The 24,833-nt window shown below is 39.0% G+C and overlaps 1 protein-coding gene across 5 annotated transcripts in view; it reads right to left on the bottom strand.

Moving 5' to 3' along the window:
- Nucleotides 1-24,059, bottom strand: part of pde9aa (phosphodiesterase 9aa) — a 108,497-nt gene extending 84,438 nt beyond the window's left edge. The window contains exons 1-4 of one of the 5 annotated variants that reach the window (XM_062402445.1): nucleotides 23,753-24,059; nucleotides 7,813-7,883; nucleotides 6,829-6,906; nucleotides 1,859-1,902 (exon numbers count right to left, since the gene is read on the bottom strand). In XM_062402445.1, coding sequence (XP_062258429.1) covers nucleotides 1,859-1,902; nucleotides 6,829-6,906; nucleotides 7,813-7,883; nucleotides 23,753-23,815 — 256 coding nt within the window. In that variant the 5' untranslated portion in view covers nucleotides 23,816-24,059. Of the gene's footprint in view, nucleotides 1-1,858; nucleotides 1,903-6,828; nucleotides 6,907-7,557; nucleotides 7,576-7,812; nucleotides 7,884-23,752 lie in introns of those variants that run through there. The other 4 variants (XM_062402443.1, XM_062402446.1, XM_062402447.1 and 1 more) reach the window with 4 other exon arrangements.
- Nucleotides 24,060-24,833: the final 774 nt, after the last annotated feature.

Below are 24,833 nucleotides of genomic sequence, written 5' to 3'. Positions count from 1 at the left end.
ATGCTGATGTAGTTCAAAACAATCCTGCTCCACAAAGAGGGCTTTGTTAAATGCTGGTTTCACACAATAAGTACAAGCTTTTACTTGTATTTATGCCATCGTTTAGAGCACAACTGATTTGACACAGATGGCAATATTTTATATTTTATTTTATTTTATTGTATTCAAATGTACCGGCTGCTATGACGACTTAATTTCCCTTCGGGGATGAATAAAGTAATCTATCTATCTATCTATCTATCTATCTATCTATCTATCTATCTATCTATCTATCTATCTATCTATCTAGATCATACATGAAGAGTTGATCTGTTTCTTTAGTGCTCATAAAACTGTTCCTGTAAATTGCTTTGATTGTGCAACTCAGCTGATAACCATAGGGAGATAATCCAAGGTTCGGACTGATCCCCAGTCTTAAATGTTATATATGTTGATTTTGCTTGAAGTAACTTTAAACATTCAGCATTTCCATCTCATGTTAGTGATACAACGGTATTCTGTAATTGGATTAAGTAAAGGCCTGATTCCTGGAATTATAATTTGACAATAAAAGTTATTTGTTTGAAAAACTTACTAACTAAATCTAACCTTCCAGTCCTGTCTTTAAATTAAATCCACAATAATAAATGTGTATTTTTAACCAAAAAGGCTGGGAAAGTATATCAAACACTAGGTAGCAAATCATTAAGGTTAGCCTTTGAGATGAGTCAAGAGGACAAAATTGAAAGTAAGCTGGCAAGACGTAGCTGTTAGAAAAACTCATTCAACCCATATATGCCTACCTAACAGACTATATAAGAGGACGGATAATTAAAGGAAAGTATGTGAAATATTTTAATTGATTTACAAAAGCACATTGAAAAGTTGATCTCTGTTACCTATGAAACTTTCTGATGCGGGTATCTCTCCATCTGCACTGAAATGGTTTGCTTTAAAGACATGAGTCGTACGCTGGACTCACACCTATGCTTTTCCTTAACGCTTGACGGTGCTTGTTACATGTGTAATCATCATACTGACAACAATTACAGTTCCATGCTTTGGACATACAACATAGCGCTCTTTCGTGCTTATGTTCCATGCTAGTTATCAATACAATACTAAAGAGAGAAACATAATTAATATAATCCAAGACCATATTAACACACCAGGCTCACCAGTTAACACTGCCTCCTCTTTAGCAATAACGGGATTTGATTTGCAAGTGCCTGCTCTTGAGTCTTTGTTTAAACATAATTTGATTGGCTGGTGCCTCATTGCTACATGAACATGTGTGCTCTGCTCAACTTCTGCTATATGCAACGTGAAAAAAAGAAAACAAAATCCTGTTAAGAATCCTGCTGTTTTAGCATTTTTGTGTTAGAACTTGAGTGAACTCATGGCTGCTAAACTCACTGACTGTGTGCATAAACATGAAAACAGTTAAACTTGTGTTATGGAAAATTCCAGTGACCAGTGTCTAAGGTTGTGGAAATCCCCTGACTAGGTGTCTCACTCCTGTGACCTTGGCCAACAGGTAGTTTGCTACAGCGGCCTGACACAGCAGAAAGACACAGATGAGGATTTCATGTCTTTTTTCCACATTACGTTTCATGAAGCTCGCTTTGTATGTTACGGCATGTCTCATTTTTTTTCATATTATGTGTTATGTAACCCGTCTTTGTATAAGTTCTGGCTTTTGTGAACTTGCGGCCAGTTTTTCCATTTTGAGCACCCGTGCTTGTTGTATAAACTCTGCAGAGCTTATTATTATAAAGAGTCAAAAGCAAGTCTGAGAATTTCATTATTTCAATCTCAAGATGAATTTCCATCACACGTGTCATATAAAGGCCTTCCTTAAGTGTGTTATAAAACTCACCGGCAAACTGTCCTCCAGTTATGGGCAAAACTCGGTATGGTGACCTACAACACAACAGGAAACACATACAGGCACAGATCAGTTGATACCGGAAAAAGTATGGGCCTTTCTTTTTTAAAGACCGTGTTTATCATTTTTCACCATGTCAAAATGTAGAACATGGAAGAACAGAATATACATACACCCCTCTACATATATGCATTCACATCTATACGCACGCCCACAGATATATAGCGTGCACTCGCCGTGGTATTATGGCTATACTAAGAATGATCTCCTGTAATCTTAAAGCACAAGTACTTAGAAGCATAACCATTAAAGGGGACATATTATGAAAATTCCACTTTTGTAGTGCTTCTACACATTATTTTGGGTATCTGGCATGTCTACCGTCCCAAAAACTCTGAAAAAAAACAACTCCCGCGATTTGTTGTGGTTCCTCTGTTTCAGAAACTATGTGCTAGAGTGCGTCCAATTGAATTACGAACGAAATAGACGTCATAGTCGCAACATGCCCATTTAGTACATTCCCCCATAGCTCTATGCACTCCCCCACTACCACTCGACCCACCTCTAGATGGACCCTCCCACTTTATAGACGGTCAGTCCATCGGTGTCCAGCCGCCATTTCATTCTTGCAAGCCTTGGAAACACTTGGATAAGCTAACTAGCAGCATGAATCGATTTCGACAACCGAGATGCTCAGTGGTCGGCTGCACAAATGTCTTCATGTGACTCCAGCTTCAGAAGACACAAGATTGAGATGAATTGAGTTCATATATGATGGCAACGTTCCTGCCACCACTTTGAATCGGACTGTTTTATCAACCTGGGCCAATATAACGCCGGATTCTCGAAAAGGTTGTTATTGAAAGAGGGGTCGGTGCCATCTTTCCGTTGCAACACTGAAGACGAGGGAAATGTAGTATTTTTTTTAAATAATTCTGGTATTTGCTTCTTTAGAGATTTTGTGTGGAGGCTAGTACCGTTAGCATGTTGTCGACTATTAATAACGTTATTGAACAATTAATCGAGGACGGCTGGCGAGTCTCAGCGAGAAGACGGCGTCGGAGTCCACGGTGAACGGTGTTCGCACGGCAGGTTCGTGAGTGTTGTGCTCTCCATGCTCTTTTCCCCCCCTCCGCTCTCGTGTCCTCCCGTGAGTACTGTGCCGCTGATTTTTGTTTCCACGGCACCGCTGGGCTGGAAATTAGCTACAGCGCCCGTAGCTGCTACTACCGAGGCCCGTAGCAGCTACTACAAACGCCGCGATCTCACTACAAAAAGTACAGGTTTGTTTACCCTCAGTTACTTCGTCATGTCATTGATTGTGTCTGCGCGTTCAAGTTGTAACAGCATCTCATTTGTTGTGACTCCATGAATACTGTGTCTGTTTTATCATAGGCACACAGAAAACTGTGCTGCACTGATGTCGGTGTTGGGACCTCAGCTGTAAGAGGCCTCGCTTGGAGGAGGGAGAGGACAACCCAAGTTGTTCATGTATGGACTTCGGAGAGCCACAGGATGCTACCTATGATCCTGATGACTCGATCACAGTCTTGACTGAGTCAGCAGATGTGATGTGAGTGACTCAATATTTAATCTAAACATTTCAATAATCAGATGGATTACCATCCTACACTTTTTTAGCTGTTGCAGCCTTTTGGTGAAATCTTTGTCGTTCTAATAGAAGCTGAAGATCTCAAAACCTGAGGATCTCTCTGCCAAGTATGAGAAACCTGACAAGCAGGAAGTTCTAGCCAGCTATGTGAGCATCAGGGAACACTCTGCGTATCTGGAGCACCACGCAGGAGGGCAGGACCACCGTGATTCTCCGGCCCAGATGGCCTCAACACCAGCTCACAAAGCTTCTGTACGCCAAATACCTGTAACGGCTGAGCAAAGTTTACATTGTATTTAGAGAATAAAAGGTGAAACACAAATATAAAGTGTTCCTTTGTTTACAGTATGGTTACTGATGGCAAAAAGTGTATTTTTGTAATCAATGTTTTTATTATACTTGGTATTGTTTTTATTTATTACCTCTGTCCCAGCCAGTACATTTAATAACTGTTTAAAAAGCTCTGTGGCATTCTTTCTAGCAATCTTTCTGACAATAAAAGTTTATAGAAACAGTTGTGTGCTTTTAGTGTTTGATATGTAACATGTCAACAATTGACACGTGTAAGATGAGAAGTTAGCAAAGTAATACAGAGGGAAGAGTAATTTATGTATTTTATTCCTCAGTCATAATTTTATTATTTTATTAATTTTATTTACATAATCTCCCCTATAGATGTTGAATGCATTCTGTAGTGAGAACACATTCAAACACACATGCTAATTAATGGAGGTAAAAACGTTATGTCCTACACCTCCATGAGAGGGGGGAGGGGTGAGAAGGGGGAGGGATGAGAGGGGTGAAATGGGGTGGGGTAAGATGGGGGCGGGGTGAGATGGAGGCGGGGCCCTCAAAACAGGTCGATCTGAGGAGGTCTGTTTTAGACAGAGTAAAGGCGTGCTGTTTTAAATGATCCTTTCGGTATTTTTACCAAAAAATGTTACAGACATTTCATTAAGACCCCAAGGAACCATATCAACTGTGGTGAAATGGGCATAATATGTCCCCTTTAATAATATTGAGCATATGATTCAGCTTCTGTTGTTCTACTCTGAGCTATTCTGGTAAATGTTAAATCGTCTATAGTTATATAGCACTTTTCTAGTGTTCATGACCATTCAAAGCACTTTACTTTACAGTGTTGCCATTCAACCATTGACACACACATTCATAAGGTGCATCTATTTGTAGCACTTTGTTATTCCTTGGGGGGCCATTCGGGGTTCAGCATCATAAACATTCACCGCTTGCCTACTCGCGCCTGCAGGCTGTACATACAATAGTAAAAAGACTACAGCAAGATGTCCCCACTCGGTGGAACAGTAAATTTCTCATGATGGAAAGCCTTCTGGAACAAAAGCATGCAATAGCTACATATCCCGCTGACCATGACCTCCCTGCAAACCTCAATGCGCAACACTAGGGATTAATTGATAACTTAATCACTCTTCTCTCCCCATTCAAACAACTGACATGAGATATCAGCTCATCAGAGGCGTTGGTTGCTGATGTGATCCCCTCGGGGAGAGCTCTGAGACACCTTTTAAGCAAGACTGCTGATACAGACACATTATAAGAGTCTATGAACAAACGGTTCAGTGAGTAAGAGTCTAATCCCACTTTCTTAATTGCAACGTTACTGGACCCCCGCTATAAGGACCGTTACTTTGATGAGGATGGACACCTCTGCTGGGGATGAGACGCATAGAGAGCCTGCTAATGAGGATGACCACCTAACGAGTGACAAACCATTGCAGAAGAGGACACGAACAGACAAGGAAGAACGGGAACGGCCCAGTCTGTAAGACATGTTTGAGGAGATTCTGCAGGAAAAGGGACCAGAAATGCCAAGGTATATTACTTTATTTATTTTATTATTGTTGTTATTATGTTGCTGTTAGAACAGTATTGTTGACCACTATTGCATTTCACTGCTTGCCTTGTAGTCAACCTGTATGGGAAGTGAGTGAGTAAAGTAAATTAAGTTACCTCTTGATTCTTTATTCTTAAAGGACGAGGGTGTCAGAGCAGCTGGATAGTTTATTTGCATAGGCCACCATTCCTAGAAATGCAGCTGCAGTTAGATATTGGCAGGACCATCACCACGTTTCCCAGCACTGGAGCAAATCGCCCGCAAATACCTGTGTGCCCCATGCACAAGCGTGGACAGTGAGCAGCTCTTCAGCACTGTAGCTCACGTTTTGGATGAGAAGAGAAATAGACTGGCCCCTGACAAGGCAGAGATGCTCGTCTTTGTAATGAAAAACAGGCATCTTACTAGGAAGTAGATCCAGGTGTTGTCCTGGCAGGTATGTTGTATTGTCACTGCGAGGAGTCAAACAAGCGACCTTCCAGTCCGATATCCGTTACTGTCTGCCCATAGTCCAATTATTCTGCCACTAGTTCATGCAGCAGGTGGTGTTCAACTGAAAGCCATTATTGATAGTGGCTCTATGTCTTGATCCATAAATGGAGCTGCTTCTGAACCAATGGAACCGGTGTGGATTGACTTTTGTACCCTGCTAGACTGAGTGACAAGTAAACAGTTAATGTCTTTATTAATTATCGACTGTTCTCCAAAATTGCACATGCCTTCCCCTGTCGAAGTCAATCTGCAAAATACGTTGCCCGCAGGGCCGCTCTTTCCTACAGGTGACATGGCGGTTGCCTAGGGCGCCACTCAGAGGGGCGTGCCAAAAAGTGCGCCCAGCAAAAAAAAATACAAAAATGGGCAGAGTTTTTTGCGCCCCCTTCTATATGCGGTATGCCCACAAATATTGTATTTAATTACTTTTAAAGTTATTTAAGATTATTCCTAATAATAAACTTGATAGTCACTTGGGTTTATGTTTCATTAGAGAAATCAGTAAATGACAGCAGCACTCAGGTGGAAGCAGTTGCACCCTGTACTGTCTCTCTGGGGGTACCGTCTGCCCACATGCCAGATGCAGTCTGGATGAGGAACTGAATGATCTGTGTATTTATTGCTGCTGCATTCATCCTGTATTCTACAGGTTAGTAGTGGGTGAGTGTCACCTACGTTAGCTCCTAAAGCTTTGCTTGATCACCACGAGTGTCATTGAGACATAGATGTCGTTTTGATTATCTACTTAGCAAGGGCTAAGGGGTAGGGCCAAGGGGTGAAATGGGATTGGGCCTTGGTTGTTGGGAGTTGGTTGTTATCAGGAGTACTTGGTAATTAAAAAGCTTCAGGTAAATTCTAAGGGTGAACTATCAAGTGCAAAGTAATGTCATCTAAAACACTGGTCAATTGGCAAAAGACTTCATCGGCCATCCGGTGGACTGAACAGATGTTCTGTCAATCAATGAATCAATATGTTTTACATACCTCTCTGTGTTGTGTGGCATGGTGGGGTCGATGGACACCATGGCTCCAGAGGCATCCAGCAAGGAAAGATTAGTGTTCCTGCAGAAGAAATTAATGAGCTGTTACCGGATGTTGAATTTAATATATATCGTGGATGTGTTTCTACAATAGTCTCTAGCCAACTGTGATGATAACACAGCTCCTTTCCATTTCATATGCCCGCTATATGCGCAGTGACTCAGTGTAGTGTTCTCCTAAACAATAGGTGTCACCACTGAGAGAAGTACAGTTACAATAAAAGAGGCAAAAATGGGGAAGAAACAGAACAAACTTTTTGTTTTGAAGGTGTTTAGATTACACTGACCCAATATGACGCCAACCGATTAGTCCTGTGGGAGGAGTTTGTAAAAGTGCAATGCAAGGAACTGGAAAATATTGTACATTACATTCAAAATGTCCGACTTCCTGCAGAGTCTACGGCTCGACATGGTACATTTACCTACCTACAGGACTGCTTCATAGAAATTGTATAGGGGGCGCTATCTAGCCATTTTATGCAAGACCCACATATATGCAAGACCCATGTTTGAAGTAAATGTTTGTCACTTCCGATATGTGTGATGAGTTTTGCAACTTTTCGAGCATGTTTAGTCCTCCAAATGTAAAAGTAAAAACAACTTCCTGTTTGTTTGCAAAACATTGACATTTTTATTGTTAAAATGCATACTTCTTTGCCTTTCAAATAGTTACCTGCAGAATACCTTACCAACAGTCTCTGCATCTTCATCCGGGAACAGCAAGCATAAACTACACTTTAGAAGGACAGGTAAGGGTATTCGTAAGGGGGGGTAAAGTAAATAAGCTCAAATAACATTTGTTATAAAAGGGGAATAGATAATGGGTTCATGTGTAATGCAAAAATCTGGTTGACAATATTGTTCAGATTTATCTATGCTTTGTGAGAAATAAAGCATAGGTTAACGTGCGTGCGTGCGTGCGTTTTACCTTGGCACACCCAGTGCTGTACAGAACAGTTCCTTAATGTCATATGGGCTGCAGAATCTGCTGAAGACCACCTGAGGGAGAACAACACACATATTCATAAAAGACAAGGACTCAATTTATAATTGATTACCAAATAGTTGACTATCTACAACACCAGTAACCAGACTGAAAGGCAGAGAAAGTAAAACATATTCAGGGATCTACAAATGAGTATCATTAAAGTTTTACCATTACAACAACTCAGATACTGCCTAATCTATTGGGTATGTTTATTCCAATCTCAAAATATATATTTTTTAAAGAAATGATAAGAAAGTAATTAAGAGATTAAAGGGACAGTTCACTGAAATATATAAAAAGTGTGGAGATTCAAGCCCCGAAAATTCATCAACTCGTAACTCATTTACACCACCGAAAAATTGCACACTCTTGCCCTAGGGCACGTGCTGGGTTGAGATCAACACCAACAAACATCAACAAAAAAAACTAATTCAATTACCATACACATGAATATCGAATTAAATAGTTAAATCTAGGAATTCCAAAATAAAACCTTATGGGTTGAACTGGCCTTTGACCAGCTGCTTTGCCTTCAAGATGGTTTAGATTTCCTGAACCACAAAGACTGCTCTGATGCAGCCTGCCCATTAATCAATTTATGTGTAATGTAAGGAAGGTAATGTGGCCAATTTTGTGCACCGCACACTTCAATTTGTGTGCTAGGGGTGATGGTGTGTGATGGATTTATAAGTTAACTACAAAGCATCATGACAGTAAGGATTAAAAGAATTGTAATATGGATGGTTTGACTGTAGTTAGCTATAACATAAAGGGTCTGGGAAATCCAATTAAAAGAAAGTAAATACTAATGCATCTCATGGAGGAGGGAGGAAAAGTGGGGTTGCTATCCTATTTAGAAGGAATGCAGATATATTATGGTGATAGCAATGATTGGGGAAAATAGATTTACATTTTTGAACCTGTATGCACCAAATGAGGATTGCCCCATTTTTTAAAAGAAAATAGCCTCCAAACTGGCAGATGAAGGGAAGGGAATCATAGTGGTTAGGGGGGACTATAATTGTGTTCTTAATTTAAGTATGGACCGACTACCTGCTGGGAAGGGTCCTCGAACTAGAAAAGCAGCTACTGTTCTGGGAATGATGGAGGGATTGGGCCTGATTGATGTATGGCGATATCATCATCCCAGAGATAGAGACTATACATATAGGTCCCAAGTTCATAGAAATTACTCCAGATTAGATATGTTTCTGGTTTCAAAGGCAAGTGTGCATAGAGTAACAGAGTGTAAGATAGAACCCATGACTTTGTCAGATCATGGTCCCATTAAGATGAAAATAAATCTAGGTCAAGAAAAACAATTCAGATAGTGGAGACTTAATGTCTCAACATTGAATGACCCCTTAATCCAACAGGAATTACGTGATAAGATAAAAATAATATATTGATATAAATGATAACGGAGAGGTTACCCCATCTATTTTATGGGATGGTGCCAAAGCTGTTGTGAGGGGACATATTATTCGAATTACATCGAGAATAAAAAAACAAAGGGAAGCCAGGAGACTTGAATTGGAGACTGAAATTATCAGGCTAGAAAAAGAACACAAAGTTTCAAGGAAAAATAATGCATTAGAATTGTTAAAACAGGAGAGACAAAAATTTGACAATTTACTCACATATAAAGCAGAGGGAATGCTTAGATTTGTGAAAAGAAAATATTATGAAATGGGGAATAAAGCAAGTAGGTTATTGGCTTTCCAGTTACGGAAAGCTCAATCGAACCGTGTGGTACCTAAAATTAAACACCCCGACACAAATAGAATTACCTCCGAACCGAAAGAAGTAGCAGAGGCGTTTGCAGCATACTATAAAAAATGATATGACGGTCAAGAATTGATAGGGAAGGAGGAGAAAATAACAAAACCCTTGGACTCGATCCAATTAAATTGATTATCACAAAATGAGACTGAGATGTTGTCTTCTTCCATAACAGTGCAGGAAATTACAGATAGTATTAGTAAATTAAAGAACAGTAAATCCCCGGGTGTCGATGGATACTCCGGGGAATATTATAAAGTTTTTGTTCACGAACTAGCCCTGTTCGCTCTTAGTATTGAGCCCCTTGCGAAATTGATTAGAAGTAACCCCCTTATACAAGGAATAAGAGATGAGAGTGGAGAACAACATAAAATAGCCCTATATGCCGACAACATATTATGTTTATTGAAAATCCCTTTCAATCTGTCCCGGCTCTCAAAATCTTAATGAATATGGTTTAGTATCCGGTTATAAAGTTAATCCTAGTAAATCAGAAGCAATGATGGTGTCTGGGACATGGCTTAGACAGCTTGATGATATAGTATCCTTCCGCAGATCTAAACAGGGTTTCAGATATTTAGGGATCATACTCACTCCCCAGGTAACACAGCTATACCAGGCGAATTATAAAAAAATATTTGGGACATTAAGAAATGACCTGGCAAGATGGGATGTGCTACCATCATCCCTTCGTGGTAGAGTAGAAGCTGTTAAAATGAATCTACTTCCCAGAATTTTTTGTTTCAGTCTCTCCCAATCGGGATCCCAACATCAGCCTTCAATATGCTGGACAAGCTCATATCTAAATTCATATGGCAAAATAAGAGACCAAGAGTGAGACTTAAAACGCTCAGTCTTGGGAAGGTCAGGGGTGGACTCAGCCTCCCTAATTTAAAATACTATTTCTGGGCAGCACAACTAACAGCAATGGTAGCTTGGATTAACAATGACTTAGAATCGGGATGGGTGAACATAGAGCAGAGCTCAGTGCCAGCAATACCTTTATCCACGTTAGTCTTTCTAAACAAGCAGTCCCAGAAGAAATTTGAAATAAACAATGTATGGGTAAAACACACCTTGAAAGTATGGTCGGCAGTCCAGAAGAAAATTAGAGGAGCAGTTGCCCTCTCAAGGGCTATGCAGATTAATGGAAATCCAGATTTCCCCCCCTCAATAACAGATATCACTTTTAAGAGGTGGGCAGGCAGAAACCTGAGGGTTATTGACCAGTTGCTTTGTGACACCGGTATACAGCCATTCTCCTATCTACAAGAAAAATTCCTTTTACCCCAAAGTGATATGTTCCGGTATTTTCAGATAAGAAATTACATTACAAACCATACAGATTGGAATATAATCAAAAATGCTCCAACAAACATGGAAATTTACTTTATTAATATAACTAAACATCAATTACCAATTAAAAAGTATGTTTCCCATATATACAGAAATCTGTTTCTGGATACATCAGAGAACACTTTTTATATAAAAAACAAATGGGAGCTGGAGTTAAAGATTATAATTGAGGATGGGGAGTGGGAAACAATGTGCATTGGATGTCATAAAGGTATCAATAGTAACATGTGGAAGGAGTTTGATTGGAAGATGAAGACTAGGTTCTTTAAGACGCCCTCCGTGGTCTCTAAATTTGCAGATAATCCAGCGGCAATATACTGCTTGAGACGATGTGGAATGGTTGGTGACCACTCAAACATATTTTGGGATTGCCCAATGGTGCTTCCTTTTTGGAAGGGGACAAAGAGCGAGATAGATAAAGTTTTGGGAATTAATATACTATTCACCCCAAGTCAGTTTATCCTGAAGGCATGTACACAAGAGACCAAGAGCACTTGTTACATATATTCTTGATGACTGCTAGGAAAATGGTGACAATAAAATGGTTGAATCCACAGCCACCTACAGTGGCACAGTGGAAACAAAAGCTGAGGGAGGTGTATGGAATGGAGGCTTTAACTGCTCAATTACAATTAAGGTCTGATGTTTTTGTGAGGAGGTGGCTACCTATTGCAGGATACCTCTCTAATTGAGGGGAATCCTGTGGTACGATGTAACGTCTTAACTGTCCATTTATTTATTTTTTTATTTATTATTTTTCACTAATCAGTATAACTCAATTTTCTGGGCCCCAAGAGTTTTTTTTTTCTTTTCATTTTCTTCTTGTCTTTAGCGCTGTCATGTATAATTTGTGATTTTGTCAAGGAATGTTTGTGTTTCTCTTCAATAAAAATAAAGTAAAAAAAAATAAATAAGGGTTAGGGTTATAAGGACTTCTTTCCTTGCATGACTTCAGCGGCTGCACTCTCCATCTCTGCGTTGGGTGTTTGGCCCCAGGTTGTCTTCCTGGTGTAGTTTCTTGGCATGATGGTTTTTCTACAATGTTAATGACATTAAAAATAAAACATATGTAATGTAATTTTACACTAAAATATGTTTAAGACTAAACTTCACTTGTGCTTCATGTCTCACTTTACCCCACAGCCACCATTTATAAAAAACAACATATTTTACTAGTGCTGTCAGTTTAACGCGTTATTAACGGCGTTAACACAAACCCATTTTAACGCCGCTAATTTTTTTATCGCGAGATTAACGCAGAGCTGTCAACTCTCACACTTTCTCTGTTGTGACACACGCTTTTGCATGTTGGTGGTTGACTAAGTCACAATAATTTTTTTAAACATCATCGTATCAGGCCGTCATGAAGTACAAGGCGGGCGAGTGTGTGTGTGCGTCTGTGTGTGTGTGGTTCCAGATAGCGCACCGTAGCCCTGCCCCCTGCCCCTGAGCACTCGCTCAGAGAGACACAGTGAGATCAGAGCTCAGTGACTGACTGCTTCTTAACTATGGAAACAGTGAAAACACAGAGTTTCTCTGGTCTCAGCTGATCAGAGATAAGCGCCTCAGCTTCTCGATCAGAGCAGAAGCTGCAGTTGGTTTCTACCGAGCTTCAGTTTCTGTGTTCGCCTCCAGTCTGACCTGCTCTCGCTTTTTGTTTTAATATTTCCCCCGCTAAAATATATATTACAGGGTACTTCTTATTTCATACATTTTCCACAAATATGGGGAGGACTCAAATAGCCCTACACAGTTCTGTGTTTAATTTATTTCAAAGTAGGCCGACACTTGCCTGTATATTTTGTTTGTTTGTTATTTTGTTGCTTGTCTGTTTGAGAGGCCTGACTGCTATGTTCACAGCAAACTTGAAAAAAAGAAAACATTAAGCTATGGTTTAACTGCACTATAGAGTCCTTGTTTACCTGAAATGTGCACTTTATAATTTTATTTTGTAGCGCCCTGTTTGGCAATGTTGTTTTTCAATAAAATAAAACATTTGCATAAAGCAAGCCAATCAACTTGTCCATGTTGATAGAGCATTAAAAAAAAAAAATGATGGGGAAAAAATATAGGGACATTTAGAATAGATACAAATTTGCGATTAATCACGATTAATTTTTAGTTAACTATGACATAAATGTGATTAATTGCGATTAAATATTTTAATCTTTTGACAGCACTATATTTTACCAATTCAGGCTAATATTCAGCTAGCATCAATCACATGGTTTCATATGTTGGAAGTTCATCAACATGTATGATATAAGTTATTCTACCTGAATCAATTTGTTTTGACACAACAGTTGATTAAGTTCAAAGCAAGAACATTTACTTTTACATGCATAAAACACATTTTTGTGAAAAAACATACTAATCACAGCACCAGCACCAACTTCTCCTTCATGGCAAGGGGGGCAATGGGAGGGGCTTGAAAACATAATATCACATGACCACAAATGTGTTCCGTTGCCTAGTTACAGGGGGTGTCTCACATTACCCAATGTCTCACATTACCCCGCTCTCCCCTACCTGTGTGCTTGAATACAGATTTTTAACGAGTTTATAAACGTAATGTTATCCTATTGCCTGACAACGTCTTTTTTAATTACAATGATGCATTGTGGAGAAGACTATAGTTTTGTTTGTTGATGTTTTTATTGCTGATACTTTCCCATTTTTTGTATTCATTTTTAGTATCAGCACCATGCTTGTTTTGGTTTAACATTGACCCAAACTAGATTCTCTTTGTTTTTGTGTTTTTGTGTGGTTGATAATCCAATTAGTAAATTAATCGTTTCAATAATAGATAGATTAATCAACAATCAGAAAAGTTGTTAGTTGCAGCACTATTAGTGTTTCTGGCAACAAGAAGGGACATTGAGGCTCACTGGTATGTTCGTAACGGTTATTGGGTAGTATTAGAGCTTATATATCAAATTGTAAAGAAGACGTCTGATGAGAATTTGAAATGTCCCCAATTGTGAAGACGACCATAGCACCACCCCATTGCTAATTTTTTTTTTTGCCACTTTACTTATTATAAATCTAATTTTAAAAAACAGTTTTTTGGTAGGCCCTAGTATTCAGTGTTGGTTATTCTTATGTGAAAAACACAATAATTTCAAAATAATCTTAAAAAAGACATTTGTCAGCTTCTTCTGCTTATCTTGTGCTTCTAATTAGACTGCAGTATGGAATTTTGATTCTCCTTCCTCTTCAAACTACATAATTTGAAAGTGGAGCAATGTGCCACTGGACACCATCAACATTTACCCCCAAACCAGTACATTGAGAAAGCAGAATCGTTGGCTGACAGCACTGGGAAATGTGCGTCCCGTGTGAACAGCTTGAGAATAGCGCTGCGCGGTGCAGCGCTTTGGTGTCCGGTGTAAATGTTACGTAGTGATATTGAAGTAGAACATTTCTTCAACATATAATGAATTGAAATGAAACGTTATAGAACTCGAACAGGTAAATTCATAGTTTGTTTTTGAGGGTCCGACGTGTCGGATTAAAATATTGATGTCGACGCATTTTCAGCGTCAACGTCATCGATGACGTCAACTAATCGTGGCAGCACTAGTTTTGTGTAGTACAAAAAGGAGATGACCCAAATAGATAAACCTGACATTTGAACGTCAATCAATCAATCAATCAAATTTTATTTGTATAGCCCATTTTCACAACTTACAATTCATCTCATAGGGCTTTAACAGGGTGTGACATCCTCTGTCCTCAACCCTCAGCAAGAGTAAGGAAAAACTACAAAAAAAACTTTTAACAGGGTAAAAATATGTAGAAACCTCAGAGAGAGCCACATGTGAGGGATCCCTCTCCCAGGACGGACAGAAGTGCAATAGATGCCACGTGCAGGAGACCATCATCAATAATCAAAGTCTCTAGCAGCATTGATGAGGGTAGACATCCCGAAGGACAACCCCAACATGACATGCCAAGCAGTCCCGCTGCAAGCACAGTCTATGGTCAGCAACAAGCAGGACCACGATCCACCATCCAGACCAGACGCCACTCCAGTCCTCAGTCACCGTCCACCGCCGCCCACCAGGAGGACCCATCACAAGCCACCACCGCGGTCCTGGTCCACCGCCCGTGCCCAATGCCAACGCGACACAGGGTCCGCCACCAGCACCACGATCAGCCCACATGACTCAGAATCCGCCACACTGGATCCAACACTGTGACCCCCGGTGCGCGATCCACAAACCGCAATCCATGGTGCGGCCACAGAGGCCCTGGATCTGCGGGTGATAAAGCAAAGGGATTCCGGGGAAGGGGGATAGGGATGGAGAAGAGGAAGGAGAAGCTGGAAAGAGAAGCTCCGTGTGTCATGTGTCATAAAATAGAACAAGTAACGTTCTGGCGCACTAATTAGCTCTAACTATAAGCTTTATCAATAAGGAAGGTTTTGAGCCTACTTTTAAACGAACAGATGGTGACTGCCTCCCGAACTGAAAGTGGTAGATTATTCCACAGCTGAGGGGCTTGATGGCTAAAAGCTCTGGCTCCTACTCTACTTTTAGAGACTTTAGGGATGACAAGTAGGCCTGAATTCTTGGAGCGGAGTGCTCTAGTGGGTTTATAAGGTAATAACAGCTCTTTAAGGTAAAAAGGCGCTATATTATTAAGGGCCTTGAAGGTGAGGAGGAGAATTTTAAATTCTATTCTAGATGTAACTGCAAGCCAGTGTAGCGATGCTAATATTGGAGAAATGTGCTCTCTTCTCTTTGTTCTCGTCAGGACACATGCTGCGGCATTTTGGACAAGCTGTACAGTCTTTAACAACTTACTGCTGGAGCCTGATAATAATGAATTACAATAGTCCAGTCTCGATGTAACAAAGGCGTGGACTAGTTTTTCTGCATCTTTTTGTGAAAGGACATGTCTAATTTTTGAAATATTACGCAAGTGGAAAAAAGCGGTCCTAGAAATTAGTTTTAAGTGACTATTAAAGGATAAATCAGGATCGAAGATCACTCCCAAGTTCCTGACTGTTTCATTGGAAGCAAGGGCAATGTCGTCTAGCGCAGCTATATCATTAGATAATGCATCTCTAAGGTGTTTGGGGCCAAGTATTAGAACCTCTGTTTTGTCTGAGTTTAATAAGAGAAAATTGCGGGTCATCCAGGTTTTTATGTCCTTGAGATATGTTCGAAGTTTAGTTAGTTGATTACTTTGTTCAGGTTTTATTGACAAATATAACTGGGTGTCATCCGCATAGCAGTGGAAATTTACCGAGTGTGTCCTGATAATGTTTCCTAGTGGAAGCATATATAATGAGAATAAAATTGGGCCGAGCACAGAGCCCTGTGGAACACCATGGTTAACTTTGGTGCGCACAGATGACTCATCATTAATTTGCACAAATTGGGAGCGATCAGAAAAATACGATTTAAACCAGTTAAGGGCGGTTCAATTAATGTTAATTAACTGTTTGAGTCTTTGTAATAAAATTTGATGGTCAATTGTGTTGAATGCTTCACTGAGATCTAACAGAACGAGGACAGACACAAGTCCCTGATCTGAGGCTATTAAAAGGTCATTAGTGACTTTTGCCAAGGCTGTCTCTGTACTGTGATTGGCTCTAAACCCCGATTGAAAGTCTTCATATATATTATTTTCCTGGAGAAACTCACACAGCTGATTGGCTACCACTTTTTCTAAGATTTTAGAAATGAAGGGGAGATTAGATATTGGCCTGTAATTGGCTAAAACCTCTGGGTCTAGGGTGGGTTTTTTGAGTAGGGGTTTGATGACAGCTATTTTAAAAGACTGTGGTACATAACCTGATGATAATGACAGATTGATAATGTTAAGTAACGAACTATCAATTAGGGGCAGAATTTCTTTAAGTAATTTGGTAGGAATGGGATCTAAGATACAGGTTGTTGGTTTAGAACCTGAGATTAATTTGGTAAACTGATCACGGGTGATCAAAGAGAAGCTGTCTAAGTAATTGGTAGGATTCTCAGCCGTTTCTGAGATCTCTGTTGTTGGGAGGGTATTAGTGCCAATTGAGGGCAGAAGATGGTTGATTTTATTTCTAATAGTTTGAATTTTATCATTAAAAAAGGTCATAAAGATATTGCTATTTAGGGATCGAGGAATACTGGGTTCGGTGGAGGTGTGACTCTCTGTCAGCCTGGCTACAGTGCTGAAGAGAAACCTGGGGTTGTTTTTATTCTCTTCTATTAGTTTTGAATAGTAGGCGGCTCTTGCTTTGTGGAGAGCCTTTTTATATTCTTTAACACTATTCTTCCAGTCTATTAGATTTTCAACATTGTTGCTGGAGCGCCACTTTCTTTCTAGTTTTCTTGATAATTGTTTTAACTCATTTGTCTGGGAATTATACCACGGAGCTAATTTACTATGTTTGACATTTTTCCTTTTTAGAGGCGCTATTGAGTCTAATGTTAATCGTAATGAGTCTGCAGAGCTATCGACGAGGTGGTCGATCTCAATGGAGCTCAGGGTTTTAAAGAATTTGTTGTTTATATCTACTGCTAATACGGGTTTAAATGTAATTGCAGGGAGCGATGACATGACAAGATTTATCAGTGTACCCAGAGGCAGGGGAGGGGGCGGGTTTAATGAGGGCTTACAGGAGGCAAAAGGAGAGATGATTGTGAAGGAGGATAGAGGTATAATAGAACTTCAGCAGTGTGACACTGGCAGCCATCAGAGATGGGCAAAAATACATCAAAATGTAGGGGTATTTTGTATTTTGATATTTTGATACAAAATACAAAATACCCCTCAAATAAATGTATTAAAATAAAAAACAAAATACTGGTGCCAGAAAATGTAACAAAATACAATACATGTGTTTTGTAATTAAAATACAGGAAATACTTTTTCTGGATTTTCTGTTTTCTCACAATTTGGTATAGCAGAGCGTTAAGGTTTGGGCTGTATAATGTAAACAAAGCTCTGGTGAACCCCACAAAAAGGAAGAACAGTCACGGAATGTCAGTGCAACTAAGCTATTAAACGACAACAATTTGATTGATTATGTATATATATATATATATATATATTTATGAATGGGTAAACAGCCCAAAAACTTTGGCTAGAAAATATTCATCACAAATGAATAGCATCACACATTAGGCCTATGTATACTATAAACCTAAAGCAAAATATACAATAAAAACCAATTTTACACAGGTAAATAGCCAAAATAAATGACTGTACATAAAGTTCTGCATAGAAAAATGAATACAAATAAAAGGTAAATAGTAAATCAATACTAACGTGAACAGGTAACCTAACAAGTGAGTTGCCTACTTAATTATCTTTAACTGTACCTTGGCCAGTGGCATGGTAGGCCACATAGTTATATATTCCAGTGTCTAATACAGGTTCACACCTACATCTTTATGACATTTTGGTTCTTGAGACCCAACCACAAGTAGCCTGTTTAGTTGCCTTTAACTTTTCAAATATTTCAGGTGTTAACCGCCTCCTGTGCGGATGGAATATTATTCCTGCAAACGAGAACAGTCTCTCAACCGGAGCTGAAGAGGGGAGGGTTCTATTAAATCGAACAAAAAGGAGCTTGATAAGTAGGTACTGCTGAAGAAAAATCAGGTCTTTTCTGGTGTCCTCCAGAAAATGAAGGGTCTCTAACTCAGCTTTGCTGTGGCTTGTGATCTCCAGTCTTTCCTGGACTTGAGTTTCTTCAGCTGAGAAAACAAAGAAGTCATCTTACTCATCATCTTGGAGGTCAGAGGAAGCCTTTTCACTCTCTGCTACCAGGCCAAGATCTTCAGCTGAGTGGAACATAAGCTGGTGAATTCGCCTCCTTTCTCCTGACAATCGTGTTGGTAGCCAGCGCATTTTGAAGAATGGGTGAGTGACTGTTGCCAAGATGGCTTCGTTCACATCTGTCTTCAACTCCAGATAACTACTGAACCTTTTCTCAACACCTACCAAGATGGCTTGTAAAAGGGGAGAAGTGTGCCTTAGGTTGGAGGCTTGTAGGTCATGGAGTTTGGATTACACAGCAAACAGGGTAGGGATAAGTTCACCATAGTAGCAGGATATCTGACCCTGTAGCCGATCTATGGCTACTGCAATAGGTCTCAGGATTTTTGCAGTACTCTGGTCAAGCTCCACCTCTTTGAATGGAGGGAGCTGTCTCTTAATCATTTCAGGTAGTTTGTCTCTTAAAGTGGCCAGCTGATTTAAACTGTCATACATAGAATTCCAACGTGTTGGGCATGGTGTTTTCAACTGTTCTCTTGTCACTTCCGAGAGGAGCTCTGCCGTCTTAGGGTCTTTTTGATGCATTCCACAAAGCTGAACACTTTCCCATGGCTGTGTGGTTCAGACGGGAGTGTGGGAGAGTCCTTCATCGCCTGCTTCGCATCAGTGCTACACACTAAGCTCAGTGTATGAGTGGCACATCTCACATGAGGTGGTAGGATGATTGCACCTTCAGACACTTCTTCTTCTGAAGCATTGATGGTTACAAAGGATAGTCCATCCTCTTCTGTGTCATCATTCTCATCTTCATCTGCAACAACAGATATGTTGAACTCCTTAAAGGCCTTTACAAAATTTGACCCATTGTCAGTCACTGTTGCAATGATGTTTTCAATTGACAGGCCAAATTCTGAGTATCTCAGCAATGCGGTTGTAGTTGTGTGGACTTGGGAAATGTCTGCATGCGAGAACGACTGATTCACGTTCAGTTGAATCTTGCTTGATCCAGTGAGCTGTTACACCCATGAAGCTAGTCTTACTAGTGGACCAGATGTCAGCAGTTGTGCAAACATATTTCACTGTCTTCAGTTTCTCTTTCAGATCACTTTTTTAGGCATTGATATCTGCTTCTATTTTCCTTCGCAGTGTACGTCTGGAAAACACTGTCAGATTGGGGTTTAATCCATGAATCAATTCAACAAATTCAGTTTGTTCAACTGTAGACAAAGGATGCATTCCCTTCACTATGTACGAAGTAATGAGAGAATCAAGTTTACCCTGTGTTACTGTGTGTTCAAAAAGGCGGGTCTGCCTATAGGGGGTGTTTGTCTTTTTGCAACTATAATTAGGCCTATACTCTGTCTTGTGCTTTTCAAAATCATCAAGACTGTCAGGGTGAAGTCTCTTCAGGTGAGTTTTGAAATTTGATGTAGCTAAAAGAGTTCCAGATATTACTGCTTTCTTTTTGGTGCAGAGTTTACACTCCGCCTGGACCTTCCCATCTGGTGTTTGAGAGACAATACTTCCCATCCATGCTGAAACTTCCCATCCAGGATTGCAGACACAGGCTTGGTTCCATATGTGGTTCCATCTGTGCATGTAGATGCTCCTTCTTGGTCATCTCGCCGAGACATGTTGTCCACCTGGCCAACTGTAGAATGTATGAAATAATAAAACTAAGAATACTTTCATAATAGTCCTTTTAAATAAAATAAATTGGATATTTAATGTTTAAGCTGATACAGATCTGATGCAGAGGGAATTAAACTAAGACAACCACTGTGCTTCATCCAGATCAACCTGACTGTGTAGCTTCACCTGCACCAAAGTGCAGCAAAAGAGATAATATGCATATTTAATAATTAATTATTGTTTTCTTATAACAAATGGACATCTACTGTCATAGCATGGCTAATTGTGAACTATATTATCTGCAAGTAATTGATATGGCATTATGACATTCACATAGACAAGATAAAGCAAAACTTGAAATACAGTGCAAGATTAGATGGTCAGACGTGTCTTGATAAGGTTATCATGAATTTACAAGCTCCCAATCTAACCTCTTTCTATAGCTAGCTACTCGACTGACAAGTTAACTTGCTAAACTATGCACTAGCCTAGCCAGCATGCTAGCGTCATGCTAGCGTCATTAGCATGTTAGCATTGATCGCTAGCTTGATATTATAAATATCACCATGTATATACAATAGGCTATATAATGTAGCCAGACCCTGACATGAGTTAAACATCAAGCTAGTTGACAGCTTTCACACTCAGATAAAATATTTACCTTGACAGACAATCCGCTGCACCTGCACTTGAAGATCTGAAGACTGAACTCGTGAACTGCTTTTTGATTAGTGGAGAAAGTATTTTGAATATTTTAAATACAAAATTAAGCTACTCTAAAGTATTTTGTTACAAATTACATTTGATTTTTTTATTGGCACTATCAAATACAAATTACAAAATACTTAAAGTACTTGAAAGACGTATTTCAAATACAAGTAATTGAAATACTGCCCATCTCTGGCAGCCATCACATGTGGAAGAGACAGGAACTGATGGAGGTCAGTGCTACACAAACACAGACATCGATTTATATATTCTGAAAGGTTTGAGTTTTATGTAGTCAGGAAAGTTGAGCTGATTCTAATTTCTGTAGCATCCCTAAGCATGAAACGTACAACACATTCTGCTGGTGTACAATAATAAGTGTATGGATAAGCATAAGTACTAAGACTTAACTAATACGTTTCTCATTATCTGCTAAATCAATTAACAGATAAATTGAAAAAATTTAGATAGAAAAAAATGGTTTTAGGAAATCACAATTTCCTAAGACCCAAGATGGTCTCGACCTTGCTTAGTAAAGTTCATTGAGATAAAATCTTTATTGTTATTTGGTGCTTTACAAATTAAATCTTATTGAACATAACTTATTTTAAGACAAAAACATGATGATGATGAACATGAAAAAAAATGATAAAATCATATTTATATTTCTTTAATGAAAGAAATATATCTTTTAGAAAACAATAACATCCCTACAACACTTGAGTGAGCTTATACTTATGAAAAAAGGTAAACATGCATTATATTACTTTTCGGTTATACAGCAGTTTAAGTCCTTGGTAGGATTTAAATCACAGTGTTTATTTAATTAAATTCTCCACATTAATAACCATTGCTAAACAAATCAATGCTCTAGTTTAAAAATGCTGGGACTAACAGCCTTTCCCTCAGATTCCTCATCATTACATAGACATTTTGCTGCATTTGACCTTCAGTGTGTAACTCTGACCTAAAAGTAGTGTGTTAAAATCCAAAACCAAGTCTGTTACACAGCATCGACAGGATCTAAGCAGCCTCACAGCAAGTGACTATTGAACCAATGAGACACAAAACTCAATATTATTAACAGTCAACAAAATGTAGCCTCAGCACTGAACTATACTGTGCATAAAATGTTGGCTATTATCTTTTTCCAGTTTCTAGACAGTTACAAAAAAATGTCCTTGCTTGATAAACATTAAGCCATATGACCCTTATACAAATGTTAATCCTCTCACCCTGCTGGATTTTTTTTTACAAATTGTGAAATTGTGTGCATGAGGAAATTACATGTATTTTGTGCAGTGGACAGCTACACACTCTCTGTGAACTCCATAAAGAAGCCACAACGCAATAAATGCAAAGTGCTGGTGAGGTATAAACCTCATTATATGGCCTTTTATGATCTGCTGTCCCTCCTCCATTGGTTTGTCAGTGTCAACAGAGCTCTGACATTCTCTGTCTCACAAACTCCATTCTGGAGATCGACTGTGAAAACTCTTGGCATTTCAATGTTTTCACTTCAGGGTTTTTGTGGCTCAGGAGTAAGACCAGTCTTCCTCTAACAAGAATGTTGGTGGTTCAATCCCAGCCTTCTTACAGAGAAAAGTGTGTAAAACTGTACTGTAAAGCGCTTTGAGTGGTCATCAAGAATAGCAAAGCACTATATAAATAAAGACCATTTACTGCCCTTCACTGTCAATGAGTAATGTTGACTCCACAGCGGTGGGTGGGTGTGTAAAGGCATTACAATCTTTTTTTGATTTTATATTGCACATGCTGGCTAGAGAATTCTTGTTTTGTCTCACTAAATCTGAAAAGTGATGTCCAGTGATTCATGGTTTTACTTTTACTCAGGCAGGCATGATTCAGTTCACCATAAATCTGAATAATCTGGTGATTTTTCTTTCTTGACAGACATTTTTTGCAACTGAAGTTGGCAATTCTTTGATATTGAACAAAACAAAAAGGTAAAGAAAAGGGATTAATAAAGAGCAATCTAAGATAACATTTTGACAGCTGTTGCTTTTTCAACAATTAATTTGACCCAATGTAATTGTTTTGAAAACTTCAATCTTTACAGACGTTGAGCTCATAAGAACTGAAATGTTGAGCGTTTAGATTTTTATGCAATTCAAATGAGAGTTGCAAGATTTCCACTGTGCATGCTGTTGATTTAAAGAAACTAATGTTTTATTTGTATCATTTGTTCAACCCTCAGACACACAGTAGCCCTTAAATAGTTTAATTTAGCTGACTTCATATGAATGCTGTTCATGGTGTATCAAGGTTTTACATATATATTTTTGGTAATTGTACCGACCAGGCTGCTAAATTTGAGAGATATTGTTTGCAGGGCAAAAAAAAGTGAGGTAACCCTTTATATTTACTGAGTACTTTAAAAACAATAACCATTACTTGTAGATTATAAATGAATAGCCTAATAACACAACCAAAATATATCAAACAATTTCAAATCACCTTGAATTTATTCAATATTGGCAACATTTATATTTCTATTCTAAATAAGGACGTTTTATATATATAAATAAATAAAACGTAATATATATATATATAAATAAATATATATGTATTAAATATTTCGTTATTTCGGAATGCCTACTTTCTAAAGTTATATAAGATATCACATTAAAAAAAATCAATTTTGTATATTTTGTACCTTCTGGATCCTGCCATCAACATCCAGGTGGATGACCCGATAAGAGGAGGAAGCAGAGCCCATAGTACACCCTCTGCACGGCGTCACCCTGTGACTGTGAGGTCCCTGCTACGGGCTCCGAGCCGCCACTCCAGTCCTAGGCACACCGTCGTTAAAAAAAATAATCAGGGGGTGAAAATGAGTCAGCGGTCCGACATTTAGCCCGCCAGTCTGTCTCTCAACACAAAGACATAAAGTATCTTTCTTAAGGGTCTGAGCTCTCTCTGTCACCTCCCTATCGGGCTGCATCTGTTAAAGTCTGTGCACGCGGGTCCCGCCTACTTCAGTCACTTAAAAAACACATAAGCGCGCACGCGCACACCCACGCACACACACAAGGTGATGCGAAGTATTAAAGTGTGTGAATTAATCTTAATAAATATTTCAAACGGGGCTGTGTCCCATGTGCTTTGTGCTGCCTCAACTCTCGGTAGTAACCACCTGTTTTACAAAGAATTTTAATGTCACAGGGGCAAATGAGGTATGAGTTATATAGTTATTTTCAAAACAATATCAATTAGTAATTAAAAATTAGTTTTGAGTGTTTTTTGCATATGTTATAATCCTAAAAAAGCCAATTTCAACCCAAATACTCAGATCAGTTTCATCATCCAAATCTTTTCATGTTCCTTTACAGTTACTCATATCAATTAAAAAAATATTTATTAAGTATTCATAATTTGTGTTAAGTATCAGTTACCTAAACTCTTCAATCAATCTCCAAAACGCTTTTGTAAGGAGCAATAGGAAACGATCTCTAATATAATGTGGCCAATTAGTGATTTCCTTTTGTAATTACTTGGTAACTGTTAAATTCTCATTTGTTCGCTTTTAGTTTTTTTAGTTTAATGCACTTTTACATTCCCTGCCTGAAATTATAATGCTTTAGAGAAATCGTCTACAGATTGTGATGGAAATTCATCTTGAGATTTGAAACAATGAAATTCTCAGACTGGAGTTGCCATTGCGTCTTTATAATAGTAACTAGGGCTACGTTGTAGCACTAACGGGCCCGATGAACAGGCGATTTAAAGTCTGTTGC

The sequence above is a fragment of the Platichthys flesus genome, chromosome 13 (assembly GCF_949316205.1).
Source record: "Platichthys flesus chromosome 13, fPlaFle2.1, whole genome shotgun sequence".
Lineage (NCBI taxonomy): Eukaryota > Metazoa > Chordata > Actinopteri > Pleuronectiformes > Pleuronectidae > Platichthys > Platichthys flesus.
Note: the sequence above shows the minus strand (reverse complement) of the source record. Positions and strands in the feature narration are given on the sequence as shown.